Source organism: Sinocyclocheilus rhinocerous, unplaced genomic scaffold (genome assembly GCF_001515625.1).
Source record: "Sinocyclocheilus rhinocerous isolate Xijiao unplaced genomic scaffold, SAMN03320098_v1.1 scaffold421, whole genome shotgun sequence".
Taxonomy (NCBI): Eukaryota; Metazoa; Chordata; class Actinopteri; order Cypriniformes; family Cyprinidae; genus Sinocyclocheilus; species Sinocyclocheilus rhinocerous.
The window spans coordinates 174,743-202,232 of record NW_015656177.1 but is presented as its reverse complement, the minus strand read 5'-3'; the positions used below and the strand labels follow the sequence as shown (position 1 = coordinate 202,232).

The 27,490-nt window shown below is 39.4% G+C and overlaps 2 protein-coding genes and 1 long non-coding RNA gene across 6 annotated transcripts in view; 2 read left to right on the top strand and 1 right to left on the bottom strand.

The window, feature by feature from the left end:
* LOC107719800 (splicing factor 3B subunit 1-like) overlaps positions 1 to 5,921 on the top strand; it is a 24,799-nt gene extending 18,878 nt beyond the window's left edge. For both annotated transcript variants that reach the window (XM_016527323.1, XM_016527324.1), the window contains 15 exons: positions 1,280 to 1,381; positions 1,462 to 1,641; positions 1,741 to 1,827; positions 1,947 to 2,217; positions 2,322 to 2,467; positions 2,598 to 2,744; positions 2,833 to 2,958; positions 3,046 to 3,267; positions 3,346 to 3,528; positions 3,624 to 3,735; positions 4,225 to 4,345; positions 4,437 to 4,568; positions 4,658 to 4,930; positions 5,033 to 5,249; positions 5,354 to 5,921. In XM_016527323.1, coding sequence (XP_016382809.1) covers positions 1,280 to 1,381; positions 1,462 to 1,641; positions 1,741 to 1,827; positions 1,947 to 2,217; positions 2,322 to 2,467; positions 2,598 to 2,744; positions 2,833 to 2,958; positions 3,046 to 3,267; positions 3,346 to 3,528; positions 3,624 to 3,735; positions 4,225 to 4,345; positions 4,437 to 4,568; positions 4,658 to 4,930; positions 5,033 to 5,249; positions 5,354 to 5,512 — 2,478 coding nt within the window. In that variant the 3' untranslated portion in view covers positions 5,513 to 5,921. The remainder of the gene's footprint in view (positions 1 to 1,279; positions 1,382 to 1,461; positions 1,642 to 1,740; positions 1,828 to 1,946; positions 2,218 to 2,321; positions 2,468 to 2,597; positions 2,745 to 2,832; positions 2,959 to 3,045; positions 3,268 to 3,345; positions 3,529 to 3,623; positions 3,736 to 4,224; positions 4,346 to 4,436; positions 4,569 to 4,657; positions 4,931 to 5,032; positions 5,250 to 5,353) is intronic.
* On the bottom strand, positions 5,828 to 20,648 carry LOC107719802 (uncharacterized). Its single transcript, XR_001637549.1, has 3 exons — positions 20,637 to 20,648; positions 6,867 to 6,871; positions 5,828 to 5,890 (listed from the first exon to the last, which is right to left on the bottom strand). It is a non-coding gene; the product is annotated as an uncharacterized LOC107719802 (long non-coding RNA).
* LOC107719801 (serine/threonine-protein phosphatase 6 regulatory ankyrin repeat subunit B-like) lies at positions 8,388 to 27,490 on the top strand. Of its 3 annotated transcripts, none has more exons than XM_016527326.1 (28): positions 8,388 to 8,828; positions 14,025 to 14,108; positions 15,454 to 15,532; positions 15,872 to 15,942; positions 16,161 to 16,361; positions 17,119 to 17,206; positions 18,406 to 18,548; positions 18,650 to 18,862; positions 18,948 to 19,026; positions 19,110 to 19,224; positions 19,313 to 19,395; positions 20,143 to 20,206; positions 20,771 to 20,839; positions 21,314 to 21,454; positions 22,385 to 22,450; positions 22,783 to 22,894; positions 23,203 to 23,274; positions 23,547 to 23,748; positions 23,828 to 23,915; positions 24,471 to 24,588; positions 24,678 to 24,897; positions 25,012 to 25,099; positions 25,190 to 25,273; positions 25,607 to 25,752; positions 25,861 to 25,943; positions 26,445 to 26,524; positions 26,749 to 26,840; positions 27,188 to 27,490. In XM_016527326.1, the coding sequence occupies exons 1-28, from the start codon at positions 8,802 to 8,804 to the stop codon at positions 27,421 to 27,423; spliced, it is 3,144 nt and encodes a 1,047-aa protein (XP_016382812.1). In that variant the 5' UTR covers positions 8,388 to 8,801; the 3' UTR covers positions 27,424 to 27,490. The 3 variants fall into 3 exon arrangements, with proteins under 3 accessions (XP_016382812.1, XP_016382811.1, XP_016382814.1); XM_016527325.1 differs by having other exon boundaries at positions 20,089 to 20,206; XM_016527328.1 differs by having other exon boundaries at positions 20,089 to 20,206; positions 27,285 to 27,384.

Below are 27,490 nucleotides of genomic sequence, written 5' to 3'. Positions count from 1 at the left end.
GGGGAGTCTATGGGATTGACTCCCTGTTGCAGCCAACCTCTAGCGGCCAGTTGATGAATTACAGTTTAAGTCACTTCCTTGTTGGCATCACGAGAGAGAGCGGGAGGTTGCCGCTTGGTTTAGATGTAGGTTGGATGTCCAGATATTGGATATGTATCTGATTTAAAACCACATTTGGAAGTGGCTCAGATCGAATGCAAATAAATCGGATCTCGTGCGGATTGTTGTGTTTACACGTGTGCAACAAATTCCGATCGGTGTCAGATATGAGCAAAAAAAAGTATTTTTTTTGTGCCAGTGTAAATGCAGCCTATGTTGTTCTGATCCAAAGATGTGGCCTGTTTGTAGGGCTGCACGATTATGACAAAAATCATAATAGTTGTTTATACCTAAAGCCTACTGACATAGTCAAAAGTGACAACCCAGATGTCACTATGGTGTTCTGTAGCTGTGATTTTATAGCTTTATAATATAAGGGTGCTAGATGTGTTCTCAATGGTTGCTATGACTTGGTTAGACAGCTTCCATGGTGATAAAGACTACTAGCTAGTCTGAGTCAAATTAGTCCACCCTTATGTCTCTGTTGTTCTGGTTCAGAGATATCACTGGTTCAATTTATTATATGGTTACTAGGGTACTCTAAATGGTTAGATTGGGCATGGCCAGATTGCCAGGGTCATATTTAAAGAATGCTTGGCAGTTTGAGTCCAAAGAGCCTATCCCCATGTCTCTACAATTTTTTGATTCAGAGATATCTTTCTCATTCTTTTTCAGTGGAAGTCTATGGGGTGGTTCCTAGGGTGCTGTAACTGGTTGCTAGGGCATGGCTAGGAAGTTGAAATATCACCTTTTATTGGCTGCTTATTAGTGAAATTGAGCCCATCCCCATCAGTCTCTGCGACAATCTGATGCAGAGATATGTCACAAAGTTTTGTCCAATGTTAAGTCTATGGGATTGTACACCCAATTTTTTTGCCTGCTTGGCAAAGATCGTACGCACAATCACTTATCAAAGTCATAGCAGTGTTGTTCTCAATAAGCCTCATGATTTGATGCTGCATTCATGGACTTGCGACAAATGGTGCAGGAAATTTGTATGGAATTAAGAAAGTACGTGAGATAATAGTGATGCTTTACAAACACTACTAAATATTATTAGTAATAACAGCATTAGTAGTATTATTTTAAAAATGTGCTAATAAGGATGTGCTTTTTTATTATTATTATATAAATCATAAAAATATATATTTTTGACCGATTATCCAATCTCTGTTTGCAGATTGAAGTTGATGAGTCCACCCTCAGTCCAGAAGAACAGAAGGAGCGCAAGATCATGAAGCTGCTCCTAAAGATCAAGAATGGAACGCCTCCCATGAGAAAGGTTAGTATCCTCTCTCAAACTTGATGGACTGTAACACATAATCTTAAAAAGATTATCTCTAACTAGCTCTCTCCTTTCAGGCTGCTCTTCGTCAAATTACAGATAAAGCCAGAGAGTTTGGTGCAGGACCCCTCTTTAACCAGATCCTGCCACTGTTGATGTCTCCTACACTGGAGGACCAGGAACGTCATCTCTTGGTGAAAGTCATTGATCGTATCCTGTACAAACTTGATGACTTGGTTCGACCATACGTCCACAAGGTAAGTCTGCGTTACATGTAAGCATTTATTTTAATACTTGGGTGGAGAAATGTATTACCTTTCATGTGTCTTTTCTAACATTCCTGTTTGTTCTTGCAGATTCTTGTGGTGATTGAGCCCTTGCTGATTGATGAAGATTACTATGCTAGAGTAGAGGGTAGAGAGATCATCTCCAACTTGGCAAAGGTAAGATGGTTGACTAAATAGTAAATATCATCTTTGGTCGATAACAGCATCCCAACCGTTGTCTAATTAATTTAGAAATTTTAAAAGCCTTAATGGAATCTGCATTTATTCATTCACAGGCTGCTGGTCTGGCCACTATGATCTCCACCATGAGGCCTGACATTGATAACATGGACGAGTATGTGAGAAACACGACAGCTCGTGCTTTCGCCGTTGTGGCGTCTGCCCTGGGCATTCCATCTCTACTGCCTTTCCTCAAGGCTGTTTGCAAGAGCAAGAAATCCTGGCAGGCTCGTCACACGGGTATCAAGATCGTACAGCAGATCGCTATTCTCATGGGCTGTGCTATCCTGCCCCATCTACGCAGCTTGGTGGAGATTATAGAGCATGGTTAGTATGGCATTTTGGTCTTGATCTTTCTGTATGTGGGTGTACCAAAGGTCTTTTACATTGCTATATGGGCCAGTCTCAAGCTGTTGTTTTTTTTCCCTCAGGTCTCGTGGATGAGCAGCAGAAAGTGCGAACCATCAGTGCTCTGGCTATCGCTGCCCTGGCTGAAGCTGCTACACCATACGGTATTGAGTCTTTTGATTCTGTGCTGAAACCTCTTTGGAAAGGTATCAGGCAACACAGAGGCAAGGTGAGCATGTGTTTGGTCAATTAAAAATTGACATTTTATTTGTACTATTTGCTTTCAAACTTACTTTTTGGGCTGCAACCCAAAGATTGACAGATTCTTAGTAACTAATTTTTTTTTTGTGTCGTCTCAGGGTCTTGCTGCCTTTTTGAAAGCCATTGGATACTTGATTCCGCTTATGGATGCTGAATATGCCAACTATTACACCAGAGAAGTGATGCTTATCCTTATTCGAGAGTTCCAGTCTCCTGACGAGGAGATGAAGAAGATTGTCCTCAAGGTGGGTTAGGAAAAAACTATTCAGAAGCATTAAAAATGTAATCTTTCTAAAACATTTTAGGCTAAACTTTTTTTCTTGCACATTTCAGGTGGTGAAGCAGTGCTGTGGCACAGATGGTGTGGAAGCCAATTACATTAAAACAGAGATTTTGCCCCCCTTCTTTAAACATTTCTGGCAGCACCGAATGGCATTGGATAGACGCAACTACAGACAGGTATGTGAGATCGTCACGTGATTAGAAATAACGTTAACCATTAACAACACACATTTAACCTCAATTGTCTTTTTACTTGCTTAACAGTTAGTGGACACTACAGTGGAGCTGGCTAATAAGGTGGGGGCAGCTGAGATTATTTCCCGTATCGTGGATGACTTGAAGGACGAAGCTGAACAGTACAGAAAAATGGTCATGGAGACCATTGAGAAAATCATGGGCAACCTTGGTGCAGCTGACATTGATCACAAACTGGAGGAGCAGCTTATTGACGGTATCCTGTACGCCTTCCAGGAACAGACTACTGAGGTGAGTTACAGACTTCGCTGCATCTAAGAAATCCTGCTTTGTCATCATCTTGCATCTTAATCTCGCCTGTATCTTCAGGACTCTGTGATGCTAAATGGCTTCGGTACGGTGGTAAATGCACTGGGTAAGAGAGTTAAACCGTACTTGCCTCAGATCTGCGGGACAGTGCTGTGGCGTCTGAACAACAAATCCGCCAAAGTCCGTCAACAGGCTGCTGACCTGATTTCTCGTACAGCGGTGGTCATGAAGACATGCCAAGAGGTGAGGGGTGCCATATGCACATTTCTGGACTGGACGTTTATGGATTGGTTAAACAATACTGTATACTAATATCTTGCTCTGACATTTCCATGTAGGAAAAGCTCATGGGCCATTTGGGTGTGGTGTTGTATGAGTATCTGGGAGAAGAATACCCAGAAGTGCTGGGTAGCATTCTTGGAGCCCTTAAAGCTATTGTCAATGTTATTGGTGAGTGTTGGTCAAAGTGCTTCATTACTGGTGTTTGCCAGCATCTAAGCCCTTAACCCTAAGTATTAAACTTTGGCGCACATTTTTTCCCTACGTTTGTTTGTAGTGATGCATTAATTTCTATAACCAAAAATGCTCTGCCAGAACAGCAAAAAATAATTTTGAGGAGCGAAGTCTTTTACTGAAAAAGTGATGCTTGGTGTTTTTCTGATTGACATTTTTTGACTGTTTAAGTCTATTTCTAATACAAAACGTGGATACGCTGCAGCAGGTGATCCTGTCTCCGACTCGTTTCCCCATGACCAAAAATGACCCGAACTTAATTACAGAAACTTTATTTTGCTTTTAGTTTTCAGCTAAAAAATTTTTTTCTGTTATTGTTTTGGATTCGGTGAACAAATAATTTCAGTTCATTGCATAAATTTTAGTGATTTCTCCTGCTTTGCTTTCTTTTGAGTATGAATAAGTGTGTAAATGTCCCATTGGCAGGTATGCACAAGATGACACCACCAATCAAAGACTTGCTTCCACGTTTGACTCCCATCTTGAAGAACAGACATGAGAAGGTGCAAGAGAACTGCATTGATCTAGTGGGCAGAATCGCTGACAGGTCAGTCCTACAGTTCCCTGCAGAATGTGAGCTCTTAACATTTGAAATATTTTGATAATGCCTCCTAAACACATCATCGTGTCCTTTGCAGGGGTGCAGAGTATGTGTCTGCCAGGGAATGGATGCGCATCTGTTTTGAATTGTTGGAGTTGTTGAAAGCCCACAAGAAGGCCATCCGCAGAGCTACTGTCAATACTTTCGGCTACATTGCCAAGGCCATTGGGTAAAACACAAAATCCATCTCAGTAATGCAGAATCTGTCATTAGAGGTTTGAACATGTTGATTTTTACATTCTGTTCTTCATTCTCTAGTCCTCACGATGTGCTGGCCACGCTGCTCAACAATCTGAAGGTGCAGGAGCGTCAGAACCGTGTGTGCACAACGGTAGCCATCGCTATCGTGGCTGAGACTTGTTCGCCTTTCACTGTGCTTCCTGCGTTGATGAACGAGTACCGTGTTCCTGAGCTTAATGTTCAGAACGGTGTCCTAAAGTCTCTGTCCTTCCTGTTTGAGTACATTGGTGAAATGGGCAAAGATTATATCTATGCCGTCACACCGTTGTTGGAGGATGCTCTGATGGACAGGTAAGCTGGGAAAAGAATTACTCCTTTTCACAAGAGAGTTGCACTTAAAACATACAGATTGTTTTCAGTAAGCCTCTATAACTTTCGGTATTTCCATCGCAGGGATCTTGTACACAGGCAGACAGCCAGTGCAGTGGTGCAGCATATGTCTCTGGGAGTTTATGGCTTTGGCTGTGAAGATTCTCTCAATCATTTGCTCAACTATGTTTGGCCAAATGTGTTTGAAACGTCTCCTCATGTCATCCAAGCTGTCATGGGGGCCCTCGAGGGTCTGCGGGTGGCAATTGGGCCCTGTCGCATGCTGCAGTATTGCTTGCAGGTACATTTCACTTCAGACATGGAATCAGCACACTTTTTTGTGATTTTTCTCATTGACTTTGTAAAGACTTATCTAATGGCAAACTGTTTATTCTACCTCAATAGGGTTTGTTCCATCCTGCACGCAAAGTGCGTGATGTGTACTGGAAGATCTACAACTCCATCTACATCGGCTCCCAGGATGCACTGATCGCACATTATCCTCTTATCTTCAATGATGAGAAGAACTCATACGTTCGCTTTGAGCTGGATTACTTCCTGTGAATAGAACTTCCCTTACATGTGCACTCTCTCTTCTCCTGTATCTGTGTCTAATTCATGATTTATAGGTCTTTTTTATGTTCTCTGGTAGATTACAAGAAGTGCCACAAATTCTGTGGTCTAAAATTCATTTCTTATTAAAGAACAGAAAAATGTCCAAAAACAGAATGTCAAATGTGACGCTTTTAGGTCTTTGGATTAGACTTTTCTGTTTTTATGGAGTGGCACCATCCACAGTGACCATAAAGATCGTAGCAGAGTTTCTGAGGAATGTGATTTATCTTCAGTAAATCTTTAACTTGAGACTTGTGTTCTGGTCTGTCAAGCTCGCTCTCTTGCTCAGTCACACATCTGTTCTTATTATAATGTTGCTTAGTTTGGCTGAATAAACGTTTTGTGTATTAAAGGTCAATGATCTCCTTTGTCATTTTTGTTTAGCACAACCAAAAGAAGTCTTGATTTTATTCTATCTTGTAGCGAATCAGCTCATGGGGAAATATGAATAATTAATCATAACTAGTTATAATTAATTATAAATATTTAGATCCGCTGTAGATATTTACTTGACCTCTCAGGGTCAACTGTCTGTCAATTCTAAGAACGTTCATTTCCTGGTTAAGGGAAATAACTTTCTTACTGTACAACTCTACACAGAGCCTGCAGACTGTGTCTCTTCCTTATGAAAAAGGCAGTGATTTTCCCTACTTACATTTCATTAGGTCGTAAATGTATCTGGTGTCAGGGTTGCCATGGTAACCAGGGGGGGCCTGGTGTCGTTGCAGACATCCTGGCATCCAGTTTATTGGGTGAGGGGACTGTGACGATTTGTTAATCTAATGAATAACTGATTTGTTAAATCAAATTAAAAATTGTGTGTTTGATTGGTCCAGACGCTACAATCTACACGTTCGGTAGTAATTTACTCTCAGATGTTGTCGGAACAAACTGATCAAGTTTCATAATTTGCCAAGTTGATTGTGGAAAGTCAGTCCTAACATTTGAATTTGAAAATCAAATCAGATTGGGCTGCAGTGTGAACTAAGACCTTTGATCAGTGAATATTTCTAGCTTTTACCTGTAGTTAAATGCTTAGGCATGTTAAACCTAAATGTACTGTTAAAGCTTTGTCTCTCTCTGTATTTTATTTCCTTGTGGAAGGATGGATCTTGGGTTAAATGCATTCATTGTATGGGATTTTGTATGCTTATTTCCCACATTCTGATCCGACAACACAGCAGATGTAAAGGAAAGATTGTCATTTGTGGTTTTGCACAAACATGAGGGTCCTGGAGTTTCTCAGTCTGAAGCAATGTGAGGCCGTACTTTAGAGAATTTTAAACCTCATTTTTACATCCACCCTTTCTGATAACATCTGCTGTTTTCCATGAAATTGTGAACAGTGGGGTGCTTTATTGTGGACTGCACTGTATGCTTGGGCTGATCTTGACTGAAAATGTTCTCTTTACCATTTCCTTTGTCAGTGGTCCTTGGCTGTAAAGTTTGAATAAAATAATTATTTGGATAAAGAGCTAAAGCCTTTATACTAAGTCCTGGAATGTGTTTGAAGTGACTTGAACCTCTCAGTTTTCATTAAATATTAAAATGTGTACTTTCTTTATAGTATATCCTCCTGTGTAAACGGTACACATGCAACAGCTACTTCCCGTGGTCTCCTTTTGACCCGTCAGCCCAAACTCTCTCATGCCTGTTTAAATATAGCCTCTGTATCAATCAGACACACACACACACACACACACACACAGACAGTCTGTTAGGTGATGTCATCCAGCAAAGGACAAACAAACACCGACATTTGCTTCCAGGTACATTGTGGGCAAGTTCCTGTTTTCCATTTCTTTAAGAATGTACAGCTGACAAATACAAATGTAGAATAGCAGCAAATAAACAAAATTGAAAGCTGTAAAAGCTAATCGCATTATAGTGGCAATCTTCAACCTATGTGTAAACCATAGGATTCAGCAAGAAATTTGAACAAATAAAAAAATAAAAATAAAGACAGTTGAAAACTCTGCAATTCCTGAACTTTACTCTTGTTTTTATCCGTTTTTTATCATTGACAGTAAATTGAATTTAAAATGAATCGAATCTTACTTAACTGCATTTGTCATTAATTATAGAATTCATCAAGCATGATGTTAGCTCATTGCTGGGCAATATTCAGTATAAATTATATATTCTCTCTTTACTTTTGAACAAGCTACAAACAGAATAACTGTCGACATTATAATAATGAATGCATTATTTGAATTTTATTGTAAATGTATATGTACTCCAAAAGACGACATATCGGTATTCTGCGAGTAACCAGAGAGGACTAGCGTTAAGAACTGGTTCATTTTAGCGAATCGGTTTGTTCGAACAGTTCTGTTCACAAAATGATTCACGTATACGTTGTGACCGAATCATTAAACAGAACAGATTGATTCATTAGAATGATTCATTCGTGCGTCAGACTAGCGAGGGCATCAGTGAGGTAGGCGATGATGATGGCTTTTCGGAAGAACTGACGATTCTGTGCATCAGATACAGAGGAGGAAACGAAACTAGAAATTCTACTATGGTGACGCTATAGTTTATGAATATTAATTAGGTTGCGATGACGTTCCATCCTAATCTCCTCGAAGCATCCAGTCACACATCCTAATTTATATTCATGAAACAGTAATTAATTCAGTAGTCCGCAGTGGGAATCGTTCATTGGTCATCCCAACAGCGCCCACTCTGACAGCGTCTGCCTTTTAGCCAATCTGTTAAAAGTTGGGTGCCGTATTAATATTCATAAACTATAGCCTTCGCCATAGTAGGATCACGAAATTAGCTAGGGGGGAAGCATACAAAAAATTCTGACTTCCTGTATTTTCTCATAAGGAATTAATGCATTACGCAGAACATAAGCTAGAGGGATATAATATCTGAAATCGATATCACTGTGGATGCCATTGCCTGTAAATGCGGATTGTTTACAGCAGCCTTCGCATCCTTTCCTCCCTCCCCTTTTCCTCTTTCCCGGAGCGCCGGAGCGCTGGTGGTGAGGCAGCGGCTAAAGCTGCTCCTGCTGACCGAAGATAGCGCCTGCAGAGCTGGCCACGGCCGTTACATCACCCCGGGCCCCTGGAGGGTGCGATCCACAGCAAAGCAGGAAGCAAGCTTTTGATGCCACATCGTTGTGAAGCATCACCCTTCCGTGAAAAAAGCGCACAGCCACTTCTGGATTTTATGAATCTTCACCTCCAGGTTTTTTCAGGAGTTTGGATGTGCAGTTTCACATGATATGGCTGTTATTAAACTAGTCGACCAGGTAATTGCACAAGGTTTTTTGAAGGCACAATATATTTTTGATTGCAAAATGATCCGTTTATTTGGAGGATTGGCATGCTGCTTGGATCAAACTGAGGGATTTGCACATTGTTTTCTTTTTTCCAATGAATGCACAAAATACATAATGTGATTCTCCATATATGCTTGCAGCTGAAACTGCATGATGTATGTGCAGCAAATGCATTGCATATTAAAAATGCATGACAGCACATATGAGTGTGTTTAATGTGCTCATGTCTGTTTCTGCTGGCACGCATTTTGCTCAAACGATACCATAGTTCATGTTGGAAGTTTCTCGTCTTCCTTAAAGTCAATTAACAGATACTTGAGCAATTTGTGCAAGTCGTGAATCTGATACTACTTTGGAAATTACTTATAAGTAAGTGCTCCACTTTACAAGTTAAATATTATTTTTAGTGTATGATTAATAATTTGTGTTTTACCAACACCAGTGTAAGAATATCTTTCATATTTGAGTTTAAGTGAGATAAAATAGTGGTGAAGTAACAAAGTGAGTGTTGCTCTCATTTATTGCATAATTTGTGTAAGAAACATTATCTGCTTTCATCTAGAGAGAACAAGCTTCCTGCTGTCTGCTGTAGTGTGTCATGATGCTGATGATGTTGATACGGCTCCTAAATCTAATCTGCACACCATTACAAGTTTTGAGAAGAAAACATCCCAAATTCATGATATCATTATCAGCACACCTAGTCAGATTTCTGTTTTAACTAACTAGTATAAGTTGCACACCAACACATGATTGAGCTCCACCCAGTTAAAGCTTAGATAGTCAAGTTCCTTTTCACTGTTGACATCACTGTTGTTCACTTATTTGAAACTTTTGTTGTGACAATAGCAATAATTTAGTTTCAAACTAAGCTTTTGTGTTTGCAATGTAGTATTTCTAGTTAGTAAAAGACTGAATTCACTGTAATCTGATTTTCATTGGTGATATATTGAATGTTACTACTATACTTCACAAATTTGAAATGACATGTTACATCTTTTGATACTAGTTAACTCCTCTAATTATTCGTTTTTCATGTCTCATTTGGTGGGCACAAAGTGAGAGCATTTTTTCAGTAGAGTAGACCTATATTTCCCTAACAGTCATGTGATGCTCATATCTAGACGCTATTGCATATGTTCTAGGAAGTTGTCTTTGCAACAAGTAACTCGATGTCTATCAGGGGCCCCATGGACTTCATGTCAGGGTCGAAAAGATTTTTGAGCTGTGAGACTAGAGAGAGTAAAAAGTCTACTAAATCTTTGCACACTACATGGTTGAAGCAATGTTTCGTATTCAAACAAGTTCAGCTATCGACAACTTCATGTTGTTGATTGCCACAGAAAATGCCAACTCATCCCTAAATTTGTAATAGCAAACAAAAATTGTGTGCACAGTAATGCATTTGCAAAAATGGCAAGAGATTCCAGAGGGCTTAAAAGCAGAAGTCTGCAGCTCGTATCTTTGATAGATCACATAAATTAATTTGTTCATACAAAATGTGTGTATACAAATGCACTTGAGATATTAATCAAGCATGTTTAATTTCATTTAGTCTTTTTTTTTTTACATTTACTGAATTGAGTAAAATTTCTAAAGACTGTTCAACAATGTCATTAATTGCAGTAATTTTATATATTTAGTTTTTCTCATAATTCTCATAATCTCAGGTATGCTGTCAACTTAATAAAAAGTAAATATTTAACAGAAAGTATGTTAACAATTTGTTTTAGTATAATGATGATATAAAGGGCAATTATTTAATTTTGGAAAGGAAATCATTTATTTAGCTGTTTTAATATTAAATTGTATATTTTAAATTCACAGTGTAAATGTATTTTTATACATAAAATTATACAGCTGCCTTTTTATATTTATCAGTGGGGTCTCTCACAAGCCCCTTAGACTTCCATTAAAAGTGCATTCTTGTAAACTCATGTTTTGTTTGTTTTACAGACTAAGACACAAGTTGAAATTATTTTTGGTGTGGTATTTAACACCTGCCCCAGAAAGTGTCACTTGCATTAACCCAGGACAGTTATTTAGTAGAAGTTAATATGTGACACTAAGTGTTCTGAGCGTCAGTAATGTTTACCGTCATTCTGGTCTTGTGTACAGTTTGATTTCCATACTTTGCCCCAAAGAGGAAAGGAACAGGAAGTTGTTGAACCTCAGCATTCCCCTCTCATGCTTTTTTGTAGTCTCGGAGGGTTACATGACACAAGTTCAGAGCACCCGAGAGGGAGGAAATAGAGGATAGTGTGTTTACGCCTTACACATAAGTCCATAAGTCTTTAGATACTTCTGTTATGCACTTTGTGACAATTTTTGTTTTTTACACTTTTTATATTTTTACCCTTCAGAAAACAAAGTTTAGATTCTTTCAGTTTAGATTTTGTCTAGAAGAGTGTTTTAGAGCTTACTGTGTTGTTGAAGACATACATCTTCACCAAACTCAACATAACCCCTGAATCTGACGATTTGCAGAATATATGGTCTATCTAAAGTTGTGATGTATGAAATAGCATCAGATCTTTTCTTCAATATTGTTATGGACATCTGAGTGAAACAGATTTTCAAAAAGAAAAAAAAAACGTTTTGGTTCTATCCATCGGTTGTTGTTTGGATGGAGGCAGATCTGAATGTGAATTTGTAGTCAGTTGTAAGTTGGACTAAACATTTAGTTGGACTAAATGTTTGGAGAAGTCCATCGTACGTCAGCAGAGAGAAGTATGGTGTTTCAACGGAAGATCACGTTATGATATTTTGAATGCATTTTACAAGGTCAAAAAACATAAAAAAAATAAAACCTGGACAATGCATGCATGTACAAATTTGCATTTCATGCTGACTTTAAACATCAGGATTAAAATGCTGTCTCAAGGAACTAGATTTCAGTTTTGCAGTTAATTTATTGTGCGACATCAGCAGTTCCTCATTTTAGACCCATGACTCTTAAGGAGTCAGTCTGCTTTGTTTTGAAGAGCCTGCAGTGCTCCAGTTGTCAAAAGTGAAGAAACCCCAGCCCTCATTGGCTAAGAAGAAGTCCAGCTCACTTCTATTGGCCATAGGGGACGGGGAGTTGGGGGGAGGAGGTCGTGTAGCCTAATGAATGTCAACAATGACTTTAGTGTTTGAGAGTTTGACTTTGGCATGGAGCGGCGCTGGGAGGTCGGGGAATGTCCTCATTTGTGATGAGCTGCATCCAGATCCCTGCTTGTGCCAGCGCTCAGCAATCTCGTTCCCAAGCTTTGCGGTGCCATAACACAGACAGCACTGTTGTCACCAGCTGTTGTGTTCTCTTTCCAGCGAGAGAAGAGCTGTGTGGTTGTGCATGCGATCTAGAAAGAGGCAACATCTCATAGTTAAGAGAATTCAACATTGTATCCTCATAGATTCAATCAATGCTCTCATAAAAGAGCTCAATAAGGGTGGCCCGGTGCCAGTATGAGAGTTTTTAAGGCCACTTCTGTTATAAAGTTTACATTACTGATCTTGTGCATGTGATTTATTTATTTTTTTGCCTTGCAAATTTAAACATTTGGTTTTCTCAAATTTATTTATTTATTCAAGAGAAGGAAACCTGGGGGTTCACTGGTGAACTAACTATTGGAAAAAATGTAATATCCCTTAAGAAATTATAATTGCCTAGAATGTTCTCTTTCATAGCTCAGCAGATGTTTCACCTTGGGCTTAAATGTTTCTTCTCAAATGTCTTGAGATGAATAAAAGGAAACAAGTGAATTGAAACAAATGGTTGGCATGCAGTAAATGTGCAGCCAAATTTAAAAATGACTGATGGCTTGTGGCGAGTTGGCACAGCAGAGATGGTTTTTTACGGATGATGAAATGAGTTTGAAGTGAGTGGGTGTGTGATGGCCTGTTTCTGCAGCTGAAAATAGAGCAGATCTCAACAACACATCTCCTGTGGTCTCTACACAGAGAGTTTTTGTATTTGTGCATATTAAAGAGAAAGTCGTAGTGAAAGAAGCAATTCTTAGAAACATATTTTGAAGTGTCAGAAAAATGTATTCATATTTTTTCATTAAACATGAACTTTTCTTTAAAAAAAAAATCCCAAAATGTAATTCCATTACAGATCTAAATTCATATGGGCTGATATACCGGTAAGATGTTAAAAGCCCATCCCTGTCTTTACAATCGGCATCCTTCGTGTTGAGCCCTGAAGTGTGTTCATTTGCATGTTGCCCTGACTGCATGTGTTCTGCTGTATAGCGGAAGTGAAAATGCTTTCCACGCTTCCTCTGTGTCGCTTCTGAGAAGGTGAAAAAGAGCAACAGGAAGTGAGATGTGGGGGTTATTGCAGAGAAAGACACTGGAAGTTTAGATGCAGCCAAGTTTGGCTCAAACCACCTCGGTGTTATGATTCTCTAATCCCACGCATGTGTCAGATTATCATGATTTTCAATGTGCTGCCATATGAATATATCAAGCTTGGCACTTGAATTTAGGAAAATAGCTGGCAAAATACAGTTTATAAATATATTTGGCATCAGTTTAGTCTTTAGTTGCTCCATAAACAAGGATAGAAGATGATAATTACATAGCGGAAACATGACTTTAATGACCACACTACAGTGTGTGGTGCAAAGCTTCCTTGGGGCTCTTTGGGTCTCGATTTCATGGAAATGGTGAAGGCTGTGTGGTTTTGCAGCCTAGTTGTCTGGTTGTGTTAGCGATTTGTGCTGAGAAACTGATTCAAGAACTAGGATAATCTAGGTTCTTGTAGCTCTGTTTACTTTCTGATGGAAACGTGGTGCTTGCCTTTACATAATTTGCCGCCACAATGCTGTGGTGGTTGCCAGGACATTGTTGTATGGTTGCAACGGCTTTCTGAGTGGTTTTTAGTATGTTCCCCTGCAGTTGCTGGGTGTTAATAGGTGGTTCCTAGGGCGTTCTGGAGGGTTGCTAGCATTTGGGATTTGTTTAAATCTGTTACATTAAAGGTGCTGTAACATTAGAGAAAGAAAGGTCCGTTGTTTGTAGTGTCTCACAAAGAACTCACACAGAAGTCACTTTTGTCCATGAAAATTCGCTGAACAACATTAAATGTGTCCACACCTTAAAGTAACAGCAATAGCAACAGTGATACTTCATGCTTTTATTCCTAAAAACCATGTTTAAATAATCTCTTGTTTTTCACAGCCACCCCTTGTCCAAGCCATCTTTAATGGAGACCCCGATGAGATTCGTGTCCTCATATGTAAATCAGAAGATGTCAATGCACTGGTATGGATCAGTTTCTTTTATTCTTCTTCTCACATGACTATATCTCATCTCTCTGTTTCTTGCAGCACAATAGTCGAGGAATCCCATGGACAACAGCCAGAGATTTATATACATTTGTCTCAGTAAAGGCAACAGGACACAAAACAGGGCCATTCTTCTTCCAGAATATTTATTTATTCTACTTGTCTCTCTGTGTCCGCCCTAATGGCTCCAGCAAGAATTAGCTCGCTGTCCAAATGTTTTATAAAGAGCCACTGGTCAAAGCCAAGATTTCAGGCTGCATGTGCAAACAGGTTCAGACTATGGACACGTTGAGATGTCACCACCGCAAGTTTGTGAGCATATTAGTACACACTGACATCTCCATCAGTGATTGTAAAGAGCCAGTCAATGCTCCTTTGTTGTGGATTGCTTGCAATGATAGGCAATCATCATATTGCATTCAGAAGTGACCATGTCTATGACCAATTCTCTGCAAAAAAATTTTTTTTTTTTCAAAATTTTTTTTTTGAAGGTTTTGGAGTTTGAAAATAATGGAATGTACTGTAAAGACCACATTAAATGGTTTGACAGACACAATTGTCTTTCTAGTGTTGATGTAGCCTATTTCCTATTGAAAACAGGAAGTTGGGGTAAGACATATCGAAGGGCTCATCCATTTTCTTTTTTTAATTAGCCATTAGCCTTTTGTTTATGCCACAGCTGGCAAAATATGATTTGTCAGTTGCTCTTGTTAGGTTGTTGTAGATGGTATTAAAGGAATATGCTGTCCTTTTTTGGTTAAAAACTTTTATACATCTCGAAGTCCAAGATACGCTACTATTGAAAAGTTAAGCGTCTGTAAGAATTTTTTTGAGTAAAATGAATCCTTTTATTGATCAAGGATGCATTAAATTGATCAAAAGTTACAGTACAGACACTTATAATGTTAAAAGATTTCTATTTCAAATAAATGCTATTCTTTTAAACTTCATCATCAGTCTTTTAAGCTTTCATCAAAGTATTCTTTGAAAATAATGTATCATGCCATTGCATATGAAAAGAAATGTTTCTTGAGCACCAAATCAGCATATTAGAATGATTTTTGAAGGATTATGTAACCCTGAAGACACTGAAGAGTAATGGCTTCTAAAAATACAGCTTTGCCATCACAGGAATAAATTACATTCCGAATGTGTATCAACTCTGCTTGTCGACTTTTAAGAGTGCACTAGCATATAGATGGGTTTAAAGCTAATAGACATGGAGTAGAAGACTTGATTTTGATTTGATTTTTAACAGAATCTTTCCATTTTCTCTGTCCATGTGTCTGACTCTCCAGCTGTCTTTTTTCATTCTCTCTCAGGACGCTGAGAAGCGAGCTCCCCTTCATGCAGCAGCCTTCCTCGGAGATGCTGAGATCATAGAGCTCCTCATTGTGTCAGGTACAGCTGCTCTTTTTCTCTCTCCCTCCATTCCTTTCCCACCTCCCTTCCATCGTACATTTACAGCATCTCATATAAAATAAATGACGTTAAAGTCTTTTAAAGGTATAGTTTAGTAAACAGTATAGTACAGTTACTGTAAATATTCTGTCATCGTTTATTACATTTCATTCCAAACCCCTGTGTTTTCTTTGTCGTGTAACATAAAGGATGGTTTGGAGTAAATGATGACAGAATTGTCATTTTTGAATGAACTACCCCTTTACAAATACAGCATATAGAGCCCTTAGTTTGTTGAGGTTTTTATTGTTTGATGTTTCTTGTACTTCTTTATTTTAGGGGCACGGGTCAATGCCAAAGACAGCATGTGGTTGACTCCACTCCACAGGGCAGTGGCATCACGTAGCGAGGTGGGCTTAGTTGTTAAACACACACTCATGTTAGAATGTTGTGTAATGTTGTCACGCAGCAGGATGCCTTTATAACAATGCTAATCATATGCAGCAGCTCCTGTGTGATTATAATAGGATTTTTCCAATACTGGATGCTGACTGGTCAATTGTATTGCAGCTGGCCTGAAGTACACGATATAGTGTCATAGTTGTTGTTATGTTTTGCACACATCTAGGAGGCGGTTCGTGTATTGATCCGGCATTCTGCTGATGTTAATGCACGGGATAAGAACTGGCAGACTCCGCTGCATGTTGCTGCCGCCAACAAGGCCCTGCGCTGTGCTGAGGTGATCATCCCGCTCCTGAGCAGCGTCAACGTTTCAGATCGCGGGGGACGCACCGCCCTGCATCACGCCGCCCTTAATGGGCACACGGAGGTACTGCAAGTTGAAACCAAAAATTTTTGCTTAGTTCATAGCAATACTATGGAGCCCCAAACATGACATGCGGGAAAAAGTGTGTATATATATATATATATATATATATATATTTTGTATCCACAAATTAAAAATTCATTTTCTCGTTTCAATAAATTGTTGCCATGTTTTACTAATTTGCTCCTCCATTTGAGTAAATCCTGGCCACGATGTACCAATTCATTCCCTCGTTTTGAACGAATTAATTATTTGTGGGAACAAATTCTTCATTTGCATTCATTATTTAAATAAAACGGGGGATGAGTAGTAAATCGTGGCCACAGTTGAACTAAAATGAGCTTCTTAATTCGTTGGAGCAAATTATTAAGTTGTGGCCACAATAAATATATTTTTGCCCGCATGTCATGTGCAGGGCTCCGATCATGCTTTATTTCACTGCAGTCTAGTGCAATAAGTGTTGCACGTACAAAGACTGAGACAGTGACGGCTTTTAGATACAAACTCACATGCCCGTTGAAACAGACTTAATTTTCTTGCATAGCATTGTCAACATAACTAGAATGTTCTTGTGCTCTCAGCAATGCAGAATTGTTTAGAAAGTCATTATATAAACTGTGACACAAACATGCAGCACATAATTACTGACGCATTAATGACTCATGCTTTACTGCCTATTGAGACTGACACGTGCATTTTCTCCTCCATTTCTCCATCTCTTTCTTATCACTGTTATTTAATTTCCTCTTTCTCTTTTCAGATGGTTAGCCTTCTCCTGGCCAAGGGTGCCAACATCAATGCCTTTGACAAGAAAGACTGCCGTGCTCTGCACTGGGCAGCATATATGGGTGAGGAAATGAAACTTTAACTGTGACGTGTATGCTCTGTCTTTTACAGTGGAACGCAAAAGGAGTTGTTCACACTGCTGCCTTCCATTTCAATGCAAAAAATTAGTTACTGGGGACTGGCAAGCTCAAAAAAAGGACATACATCACCACTCCAGTTGTCCAATACTAATAGGGGTGTACGATATGTATAGTCTACCGTAATTGTTGTAATGATGTTCAAGCTGACATTATCAAGTATGGCACTCACTTTGCAAAAGCACACCCTGAGACTGAGAGAGATATTTAGCGTTTTGTTACTGAATCGTTTGAGTGCATAACCCATTCATAAAGACAGTCATATGCTTAGTTTCTGAATGAATCAGCCGTTTTGAAAAAAAATTTTTAATGAATGATTCACTGATATTTAAATGCTACTTCAGAAGCAGCTTGTAGTCATATATGTAGTTCAAAACTGGATTTTGTTAATACTGGTTTCATTTGATTGGTAACAGCCCATAGTATCTTATTATTCTAATTGAATTTATTGATTAAATGTAAGAATTTTACATGAAAGATGATGCATGCATTTAATAAGGTTTGAAAAAAAACTGCCACTATAAAGGTAAAAATTCTCCTGGATATCAATTTGGGGGGCAAATATCACCCCTTTACAATTTCCATCACTTCTGTGAACTAAACTAGCAAAAAATACACTCAACAAAATATATATATATTTTTAATTATCATATTAACAAAATCACAATTTTTACAAAAATAATTACATACCATTATTTGGCAGTGTTGTATTCCTGTACATACTAATTATGTGCAATATTCTAAGTCTTCTAAAGACATTTGCACTTACAAACATTCATATTGTTTTTTTTCCTCACTCAAAACCATTAAATGGCTTCAGAAAACCTATGCTGAGACTTATGTTAAGTCATATGGAATAGTTTTATGGAGCTTTTATGGTGTTCTTTTGTTCTGTTTGGAGCTTGACAGACAATGGACACTTTCTAATTTTGTTTTATGGACAAGAGTCAATATTCTGGAAAACATCTCCTATTGTGTTCTACAGAAGTGAGTCACATGGGTTGGAAACGAAATGAGGGAAAGTAACTAATAACAGAATTTCTAAACATTTTTAGGTGAATTATTCATTTAATCTGCTATATCTGTATTGATGTGTTCATGAGCTTCTCTCTATACTCCTGCAGGTCACTTAGATGTAGTGTGTTTACTAGTGAGTCAAGGGGCCGAGATCAGCTGCAAGGACAAGAGGGGATACATGCCTCTACACGCAGCTGCTTCCAGCGGTCAGATCGCTGTGGTGAAACACCTGCTCAGCCTGGCCGTGGAGGTACCCAGGATGCAAATAGATACATATAGGGAAGGATGCATGGGGACATGGGAAAAACATCTAGTTTGAGCTGACTATTATATTGCATGCTTTACTTATAGATAGATGAAGCCAATGCCTTTGGGAACACAGCGCTGCATGTGGCCTGTTTTAATGGACAAGATGCAGTGGTCAGTGAGCTGATCGACTACGGTGCTAATGTCAGTCAGCCGAATAACAAGGGCTTCACACCACTCCACTTTGCTGCTGCGTCCACTCATGGTGCCCTGTGTCTGGAATTCCTGGTCAACAGCGGAGCTGATGTCAACGTCCAGGTATGTCTATCTAGGACCAAATATGGACAGACAGTCCAAATCCTGTGTGCTGTGCGCTAGTAAACATTTCCTGATGTTTCCTCAGAGTCGTGATGGGAAAAGCCCTCTTCATCTGACAGCAGTTCATGGACGATTCACACGCTCTCAGACACTCATCCAAAACGGTAGCCTGCTAAAAGCTTACTTTTCCCCCGTGACTGATTTGCATCATGTACATTGAGAGTACAAGTGTGTGTTTCTGATACAGGTGGAGAGATTGACTGTGTCGATAAGGATGGAAACACTCCACTGCATGTTGCTGCTCGATACGGCCATGAACTTTTAATAAACACTCTAATCACGAGTGGAGCTGACTGCACCAGGTTTGACTCTGTCTTTGGATCTTTATAAAAAAATCTTGGTAAAACATCATTACTTGTTGTTTCTGATATGCTCTTTCCTTCTCTGCAGAAGAGGGGTACATGGCATGTTTCCTTTGCATCTGGCCGCTCTGAATGCTCATGCTGACTGCTGCCGGAAGCTTCTCTCCTCAGGTACCGACTACACCACCAAATCAAGCTACAGTTGCACTACCTTTATATAACATTGAAAACCTGGTGGAAACCGTTTTTGGCTAAATACAAAAAGTGTTGTCTATTTTGAGATGAGGAAGGGACGAAGTATTGAACCATGAGATACCTCTCAAGTTGATGTGACTCTTCCTCTTCATAAATGACTATTTCATAAATAGCAATTTATGTTAAAGGAATGCTTCGCAACCTTTTGTAATTAGGTTTATTATGTTGACTTTGAGTTAAAGATCTTTTGTCTCTGAATTGATGGGCATGAATTTTTTTTCTCTTTGCTTAGGTCTGGCATGTCATTATATCTGTGTGCATTCTTAACTCTGACTCTTGATTGTTGGTTTGTTGTTTTAGATTGTAGATGCTATATCTGTACTTTTTAATTGTTCTGCTTGGTTGCACACATTTGTGTTCTCACCTCTGTGAGTGATGTGTGTTTGTCTTGTCTATCCTCAGTGCACTGTCTTTGTTTTTCCTGAACTAACATCCTTTCTCTCTGTCTCTCTTTCTTTCACACTGTCTCTTTTTTGGACTCCTTTTCCCCCCCGTGTCATTCTTTCCCCTCCTGCGATCTGACACTGTGGCTGTCTGCGTCTGGGTGTGGGGACACTTTTCTCCTCCATGCACGGCATCCTTCCTCCCCATACTTCCATTCCTCTACAGGACGGAGGTATAGCATAATGTTCCCTCTCAGTAATCACTCGGTCCTGTCTGCAGGCTTCCAAATCGATACACCAGACAACCTGGGAAGGACATGTCTGCACGTCGCAGCTGCGGGCGGGTGAGTCTGTCTGTCTGTCTTGCAGATCTGGATTTTGCCTGTTGGACTGTGGAAAAAAAATATGTGTCTGATCAGATAGAGTTGTGCTGGTGTTGGCTAAGCTTACTTTATATATATATATATATATATATATATTAGGGATATGCCGGTATCTAATTTTCATGTTGCGAATATATATATTTATATAAGCTTCAGTTAAAGGAACACTCCACTATTTTTGAACCGGGTCTGGCGGTAGCACTTTTAGCTGTAGCTTAGCATAGATCATTGAATCTAATTAGACCGTTAGCATCTCGCTCAAAAATGACCAAAGGGTTTCGATACATGGGACTTTTTACAACTGCAGTTGTATCATGTGGATTGTGATACAAAATGTAGAAGTCATGAAGTTATATATACCCAAATACAATACCCAATTATGTATGAATACAATACAAAAACGAATGACTACCTTATCGTCCATTGTTTAGACAAATACAGGTATTGTTGGACCTGTTATCTGTCCTCATACTCGTGCTCATGGCAAGGTTATTTATTTTATTTTTTTATCTCTCTCTCTGTCAGTAATGTGGAATGTGTGAAGCTATTGCTCAGCAGTGGAGCCGATCATAACCGCAGGGACAAACATGGAAGGTGAGTTCTTGGTAAAAGCAAGACATTTACATCAGGATACTTTTTTATTCATTTTGCATGTCTATGCTCTCCTCAGCTGGAGTTGTGCTAATAAACATTCAGTACTAAATATATCTGTGCTATTCAGTGCATTCAGGAACAGTGAGTAAATTTTTCTAAAATCACAAATTTTCTTTCCAATTTTATCAACATGTTACCATGTTTTTTAAAGATTTGTTAAGCATTAAGTCAAATAATATTTTAATTGTTAAGCTTTTTAAAATGCTAGCTTAATGGAAAACTTTGTCATCCTTTTGGCGAATAGTAAAATTTCAACCACATATATTCAGATTTCTTTGCATTTTCAGATTTTGTATTTTACATTTTCTCAGCTGTTTTGTTTGTAGAATTTGTTTGTACTCTGAAACTGAAACTTTCTTAATTTTTTGTCAAATACTTCCCCCCCCCCCTCTCTTTTGTTGTGGGTGTTGACAGGACCCCTCTCCACTATGCGGCAGCTAGTCAACACTTTCAGTGCCTGGAGACTTTGGTGTCCTGCGGAACCTGCATTAATGCCACTGACCAGTGGGGGCGCTCTGCTGTGCACTACGCTGCTGCTTCTGACCTGGACAGGAGGTACACAACATTTACACAAACGGCAACATCTGTGATTTTCTCCTCCATTCTTTATAAAGTTTAAAGATTCAATTAAAAAGTGGATTTGTCCTTCAGTTTGCAAAAATAAACATCTCATCATTTACACTAATAGACTTATATTGCAGCAAGATATTACGAGGGGTTTCATTGGAAAAATCTGCAGCTCAAAAGTCTAAACCATCCTTCAACCTAATCGTAGTTTTAGCGGTGGGATGGTGGAGTGAAAAACGCCTTGACTGGTGGTCAAAATATCCCCACATGAATAGTTTACAGTGCAGAAATGGAGCTAGTTGTGAACAACATGTAATTGACCATTGTAAATGCATGTCTAACCCGATTAAGTGATTTAGACACAGGCAGATGTAGTCCTACAGCAGGTGAAATCGAGTGCGGTGTCAGTCCCCATCTCCAGAGACTGCTAGCAGCTACACTAACGCAAATATCTGTGTTACCATGGCAACCACAGGCTATTTTTAAGTCTCCTATCATTGGGGTAGTTAATGTGCAAAGACAAAAGTGTTTGACGTCGACTTGATATGGCATACGGAAACACCTTTTTGCTTAGTTTAATTAGATTAGTTGCCAGAATTAACCGGCACAAAGAATTTTGTGAATGAGTAATGAGACGGTAACCATAATTAATTTAATTTATACCACGATACCACAGACTTATTGCATGTAACATATAAAATTATTTTTACATTTTGAATTATATAAATATTTACTCTCATGTATTATTATTAATTACAAAATATGAATAGTTAATAATAAAACAAATATTAATTCCAAAATATGAATTTAATGGTAATACAATTTTGTTTACAACTTAAAAAAAATGTGTTAAGAGTTATTGTTGAGTAAGAAGCATCTGTGTATAAGATTTGTGAGGTGTGTGTGATTTTTCTGCAGGCGGCGTGTGGTCCTGGAACCAGAGAGTGACGGAGTTCAAGCTGAGAGGGAGAAGGAGGCAGCTCTGTGAGTTCTCTGGAGTTGAAGAGCAGAACGGCCCACGTCTGCTCAGCCTCAATTCTGTGTCCCCCCTCCTTGTCTCACCGTCACTCGTGCTGTTTACATGTGTGCTGCTCTGATGCCAAAACATTGGGTGCTTTGTGTTTGTGTGCGTCTGTAACCTCATCATTTCATGTCTGGGACAAACTAAATGTATTTTCCCTCTCTCCACTTCTACAGTAGTGTACATACATAATTTTACATGATCTTTTTTGTACTTTTTATAGTTAAATTTTTTATTGTGTGTGTGTGTGTGTGTGTGTGTGTATTTGAATATATATTTATATTTGTGTGTGCAGGTGTCTCGAGTTCCTGTTGCAGCATGGTGCCGCCCCATCACTCAAAGATAAACAAGGCTACAGTGCCATTCATTATGCTGCAGCGTATGGCCACAGACACTGTCTGAAACTGGTGAGGACACAAAAATGTCCAGTGAGTGCCTCAAGGCACTTCCTCCATCTGTACTCTACTGTCTCTACTGTAGATTTAAATGTGTAATTTAACATGCAAATGAATTTAGTCCAGTTTGTGGTAGTCCAGTCATATCGTAAAATGATGTGCTGGCTGTCTGTTGAACCTATTGTATGTCACCTGCTGGTGCACTGCATATGTTTATCGTGCAAGAATGAATTTGTTCCAGCTTAATTCAGAATAGCTTCTTTTTTTTTTTTTTTGTGTTTAATGAGAACAGCTGTAATTCAGATTAAATCTGATTTCAGCTTTTGGACAGAGATGAGAACCAACAAGATGAGATGGAGAACAGCCAAACCAGAAGCCCATTGCATCTGGCCGTGAGTCCAAATTTACACCTTTACAACCACATCCTAACAGCCACATAACAACATGCTAAAAACAAATCATAACACTATATCAATACCCTGGCTACCACTGAGAACACCTTAGCATCCTGAAGCCAACTTTTGCATAAGAAAACACAGCTTGCATGTTTTTAATACTACAAGGTTTAATTACTACAGACAGGCCCTAACCTCACTGAAATATGTGAAAGACATTTTCAGACAGTTGGTCTTACACCTTTATATAGGTATATGTTTGTTTCCAGGCATACCACGGTCAAGCACAGGCTCTAGAGGTGCTCTTGGAGGGTCACTGCGAGGTGGATCAGGGGGATGAGGTGGGCCGCACTCCATTAGCTCTTGCTGCCCTCAGGGGCCACACTGACTGTGCTCTCACACTTCTGAACCATGGGGCCTCGCCGAGAAGCAAAGATACTCTCAGAGGACGTACACCTATCCATCTTGCAGGTATTACATCTGTGTGTGGTGGAAATTACACAGTTGTACATTTTTATGCAGTATTTAATACACTCTTGTTTGCATCCAGTAATGAATGGTCATACATCATGTGTGCGCCTCCTGCTGGAAGACTCTGATAATGCAGATCTGGTAGATACAGCGGACTCTCAGGGACAGTGAGTAGTTCATTTAATAACTCTAAAAATCTTTCATTATAATGCCACAAAGATTTTGGAGTGGAATGAGTGTGTCATGTATTATTACTTCTCAACTTACGGGTATTGTAGCTTGGCAAGCTGAAATAATTAAATACAGTCAAACAAAACTTCCAAAAAAAAAAAAAAAAAATGAAGTTACCCAATTGTTACCCATAAAAAGTTGCTGACTACATTTAGTTAATTGTTTTTTAATTACTAGGCAACTAATGAATTTAAAAATGCATATAACTATTTTTCTACAATAAATAAATATTGAGGATCTCAATTAGTGTGCCAAAATCAAACATAAACACACTTCATACGAATACTAATAATAAAATGAATCAACTCCCTAATTTATTTAATATTAATTTTGCCCAAGCTATGAGAAAAATGTACCCATGGACATGTGGGAAGCTTATTGATTGATTTAATAACGGCTGATTGAAATTCTATCTATACACAATTGAGCAGATTCTTGCACGTGATTAACGGGTTAATGGGTATTCGTTCTATGTGTGTTTGTGTCTGCAGGACCCCTCTAATGCTGGCAGTAATGGGGGGTCATGTGGATGCTGTGTCTCTTCTATTGGAACGTGAAGCCAGTGTGGACTTAGCTGATCATCAAGGTCTGACTGCTCTGCACCTGGGGGTGAGTTTCCTGATCTTGCCAAACATATTCAAGTGCAAGATGTACAAGGACATTTTTTTTAAAACTCTCTCTCTTTCTCTCTCTCTCAGCTCTTGTGTGGACAGGAGGAATGTGTTCAGTCCCTGTTGGAGCTGGAGGCATCCGTGCTGCTGGGGGACTCCAAGGGTCGGACAGCTATCCACCTGGCTGCGGCGAGGGGTCACGCATCCTGGTTGAGCGAATTGCTCAATATTGTGTGTTCTGAACCCCCGATACCCCCATTCCGAGACAACCAGGGATACACACCCTTACACTGGGCCTGTTACTATGGTTGGTTTTAACAGTCTCCATTATGAGTTTAAAAAGAATCTTTTATTTATCAGTAAACGGAATGTAGCTTTTGTGAAGTATAGTGGACTAGCATTGTGTGTGTATGTGTTCTAGGTCATGAGGGTTGTGTGGAGGTCCTACTCGAACAAAGAGATTTTCGTCACTTTGATGGGAACCCCTTCACCCCGCTGCACTGTGCTGTGTATGTCTGCTGTGAGATCGTTTTCTTCATCCCTGTCTTCTTTTGCACTTTTTTTTTCTCTGTTTCAACTTTGAATCCTCTGTCCTGCAGGGTCAATGACCATGAGACCTGTGCCAACCTTTTATTAGAAGCCATGGGATCAAAGATTGTAACTTGCAAAGACTCCAAGGGCAGGTTAGTTTGGAATATGTCAAGAAAGACAAAACAGATTAGAATAAAATAGATTTGTACCTACAGTGGTTCCAAAATTATTTTTCAAATAAAATCTATATTTATATACACGTTTGAGAACTTGAGAGCCGACTTCATACATCTTCATACACACAGTTAAATGTCATTACTAATCCGGCTAGGAAAAGTTAAGATAGTCCTGAGAAATAGACCAGTATAAATTTTTAAATGGCAATTGAAATGTGCCTAATCTTTTTTTTTTATGTTCATCATTAGCATTGCTTTCATAGCTATCAGTGAAAAAATCTATTAAAAACTGCTGTCTCTGTTTATCAGGACACCTCTCCATGCAGCTGCATTCGCTGGCCACGTAGACTGTATTCAGCTGCTCTTGGCCCATAATGCATCTGTGGATGAGGTTGACCAATCAGGGCGCAGTGCCCTGATTATGGCAGCGGAGAAAGGAAGGGTCGAGGTTGTAGGTATGTATTCAAAAAATGTTCATGCCTTTTATTTGCATTATGCCTCTGTTCATTTGAAAATGGACTCAAAAGAATGCACTTATACAAAGTGTGGCGTGTTTTAAACAGAAGCTTTACTTACTGTTGCCAACGTGAACCTCAATCTGACTGACCAGAAGGGCAATACAGCACTCCATCTAGCCTGCAGTAATGTAAGTATAGCCCATTGCATGCCGTGGTCATCAGTCTCTACTTTTTCATAGTTTCATCAGTAGTGCAGTGATCTTTCATAATCATTTTTAGAATTTGTCATAATCAAAATTTGTCATTTTGTCAAAATGCCACTGACAAAATTGCACCCTTTACTATTAGTTTTGTTTTACAAAGAAATGATAAACTATATAGTTCACTGAAACAAAGGTTTTCGTTATATATACTCACCCCAAAATCATATTTTATTGATGCATATTATAATAATTTGGCCTTTTCAAAAACATAAAAATTTTTTAATTTCCACTTAAGTAATGCAGACACCTATGTGTGACTGTAATCATAGGGTTTTAATATTTCATATAATTATCAAACAATAAAATTGTGCCAGATATAAAAACCCACATTGCAAACAGTATTTTTGAATGTTTTTATTAATCTATTAACTGAGGTCTTCTAAAGATGATTTTCTTGTTTTTTTTTTCTGCTTGCTCTCTGTCCAGGGAATGGAGGAATGCGCATTGCTCATTCTCGGAAAACTTCCAGACTCTGCCCTCGTTGCTACCAACGCTGCACTGCAAACGTGAGTTCCCCTTCACATTACAGTAGATTGCATATTATATTTACATTTATGCATTTGACAGATGCTTTTATCCAAAGCAACTTGCCTTGCATTGCATTTAAGGAATACATTTTATTACTTCATGCATTCCCTGGGATTCGAACCCATGATGTTGCTTGTGCCATGCTCTTATAAATGACTGAAGAAGCAACTGATGCTCACTTGTTTCTCGTTCACTTCCCCAGACCTCTCCATTTGGCTGCTCGCAGTGGGATGAAGCAGACAGTGCAAGAGCTGCTCTCTCGTGGGGCCAGCGTTCAAGTACTCGATGAGAATGGTGCGTCTTCCTGAAACTAAAATCCCTGCAGATTTAGATTGTCAGTGTATGTGGATCTCTCTATGTGTGTCTCTGTATTCTTCTTCTTTTGTTAGTGACATAGAGGCTTTTGCCAAAGCAGTAGCTGTGTTTCAAAGCTTTGACAGTGGCATGCATGTCCCCTTTTGCCCCCTGACTGACCATGTGTTTGGCTGCCTATCTAGCGAGGCACTAATGGAATGGTGCTTTCGTCCATCACCTCCCCACCACTGTCCTTTTGTTCCACTGCTCCATCCCTCCTTTCACCTCTTTCTGCTTTCCTGTCCCCTTTCCTGTCTCTCTCGCTCTTTGGCTGTCTTTCCCCGCAGGTCTCACCCCTGCTCTGGCTTGTGCTCCCAGCAGGGAAGTGGCTGACTGCCTGGCTCTCATTCTGGCTACCATGATGCCTTTCTGCTCCCCTTGCAGCTCTGGAGCTCCTTCGCCAGGTGCCCTGCTGAAATCTCTGCCCCGCCAGGCCAAGAGCCCCCAAGGCCCCCGCAGTCCAAGGGACCCCTCCCGCGAGGGCACGACCACTGAAAACGACTCGGACTCAGAGACATTTTGACCCCGGCTCCTTCTAGAGCAGGGGTGCCCAAACTCGGTCCTGGAGGGCCGGTGTCCTGCAGAGTTTA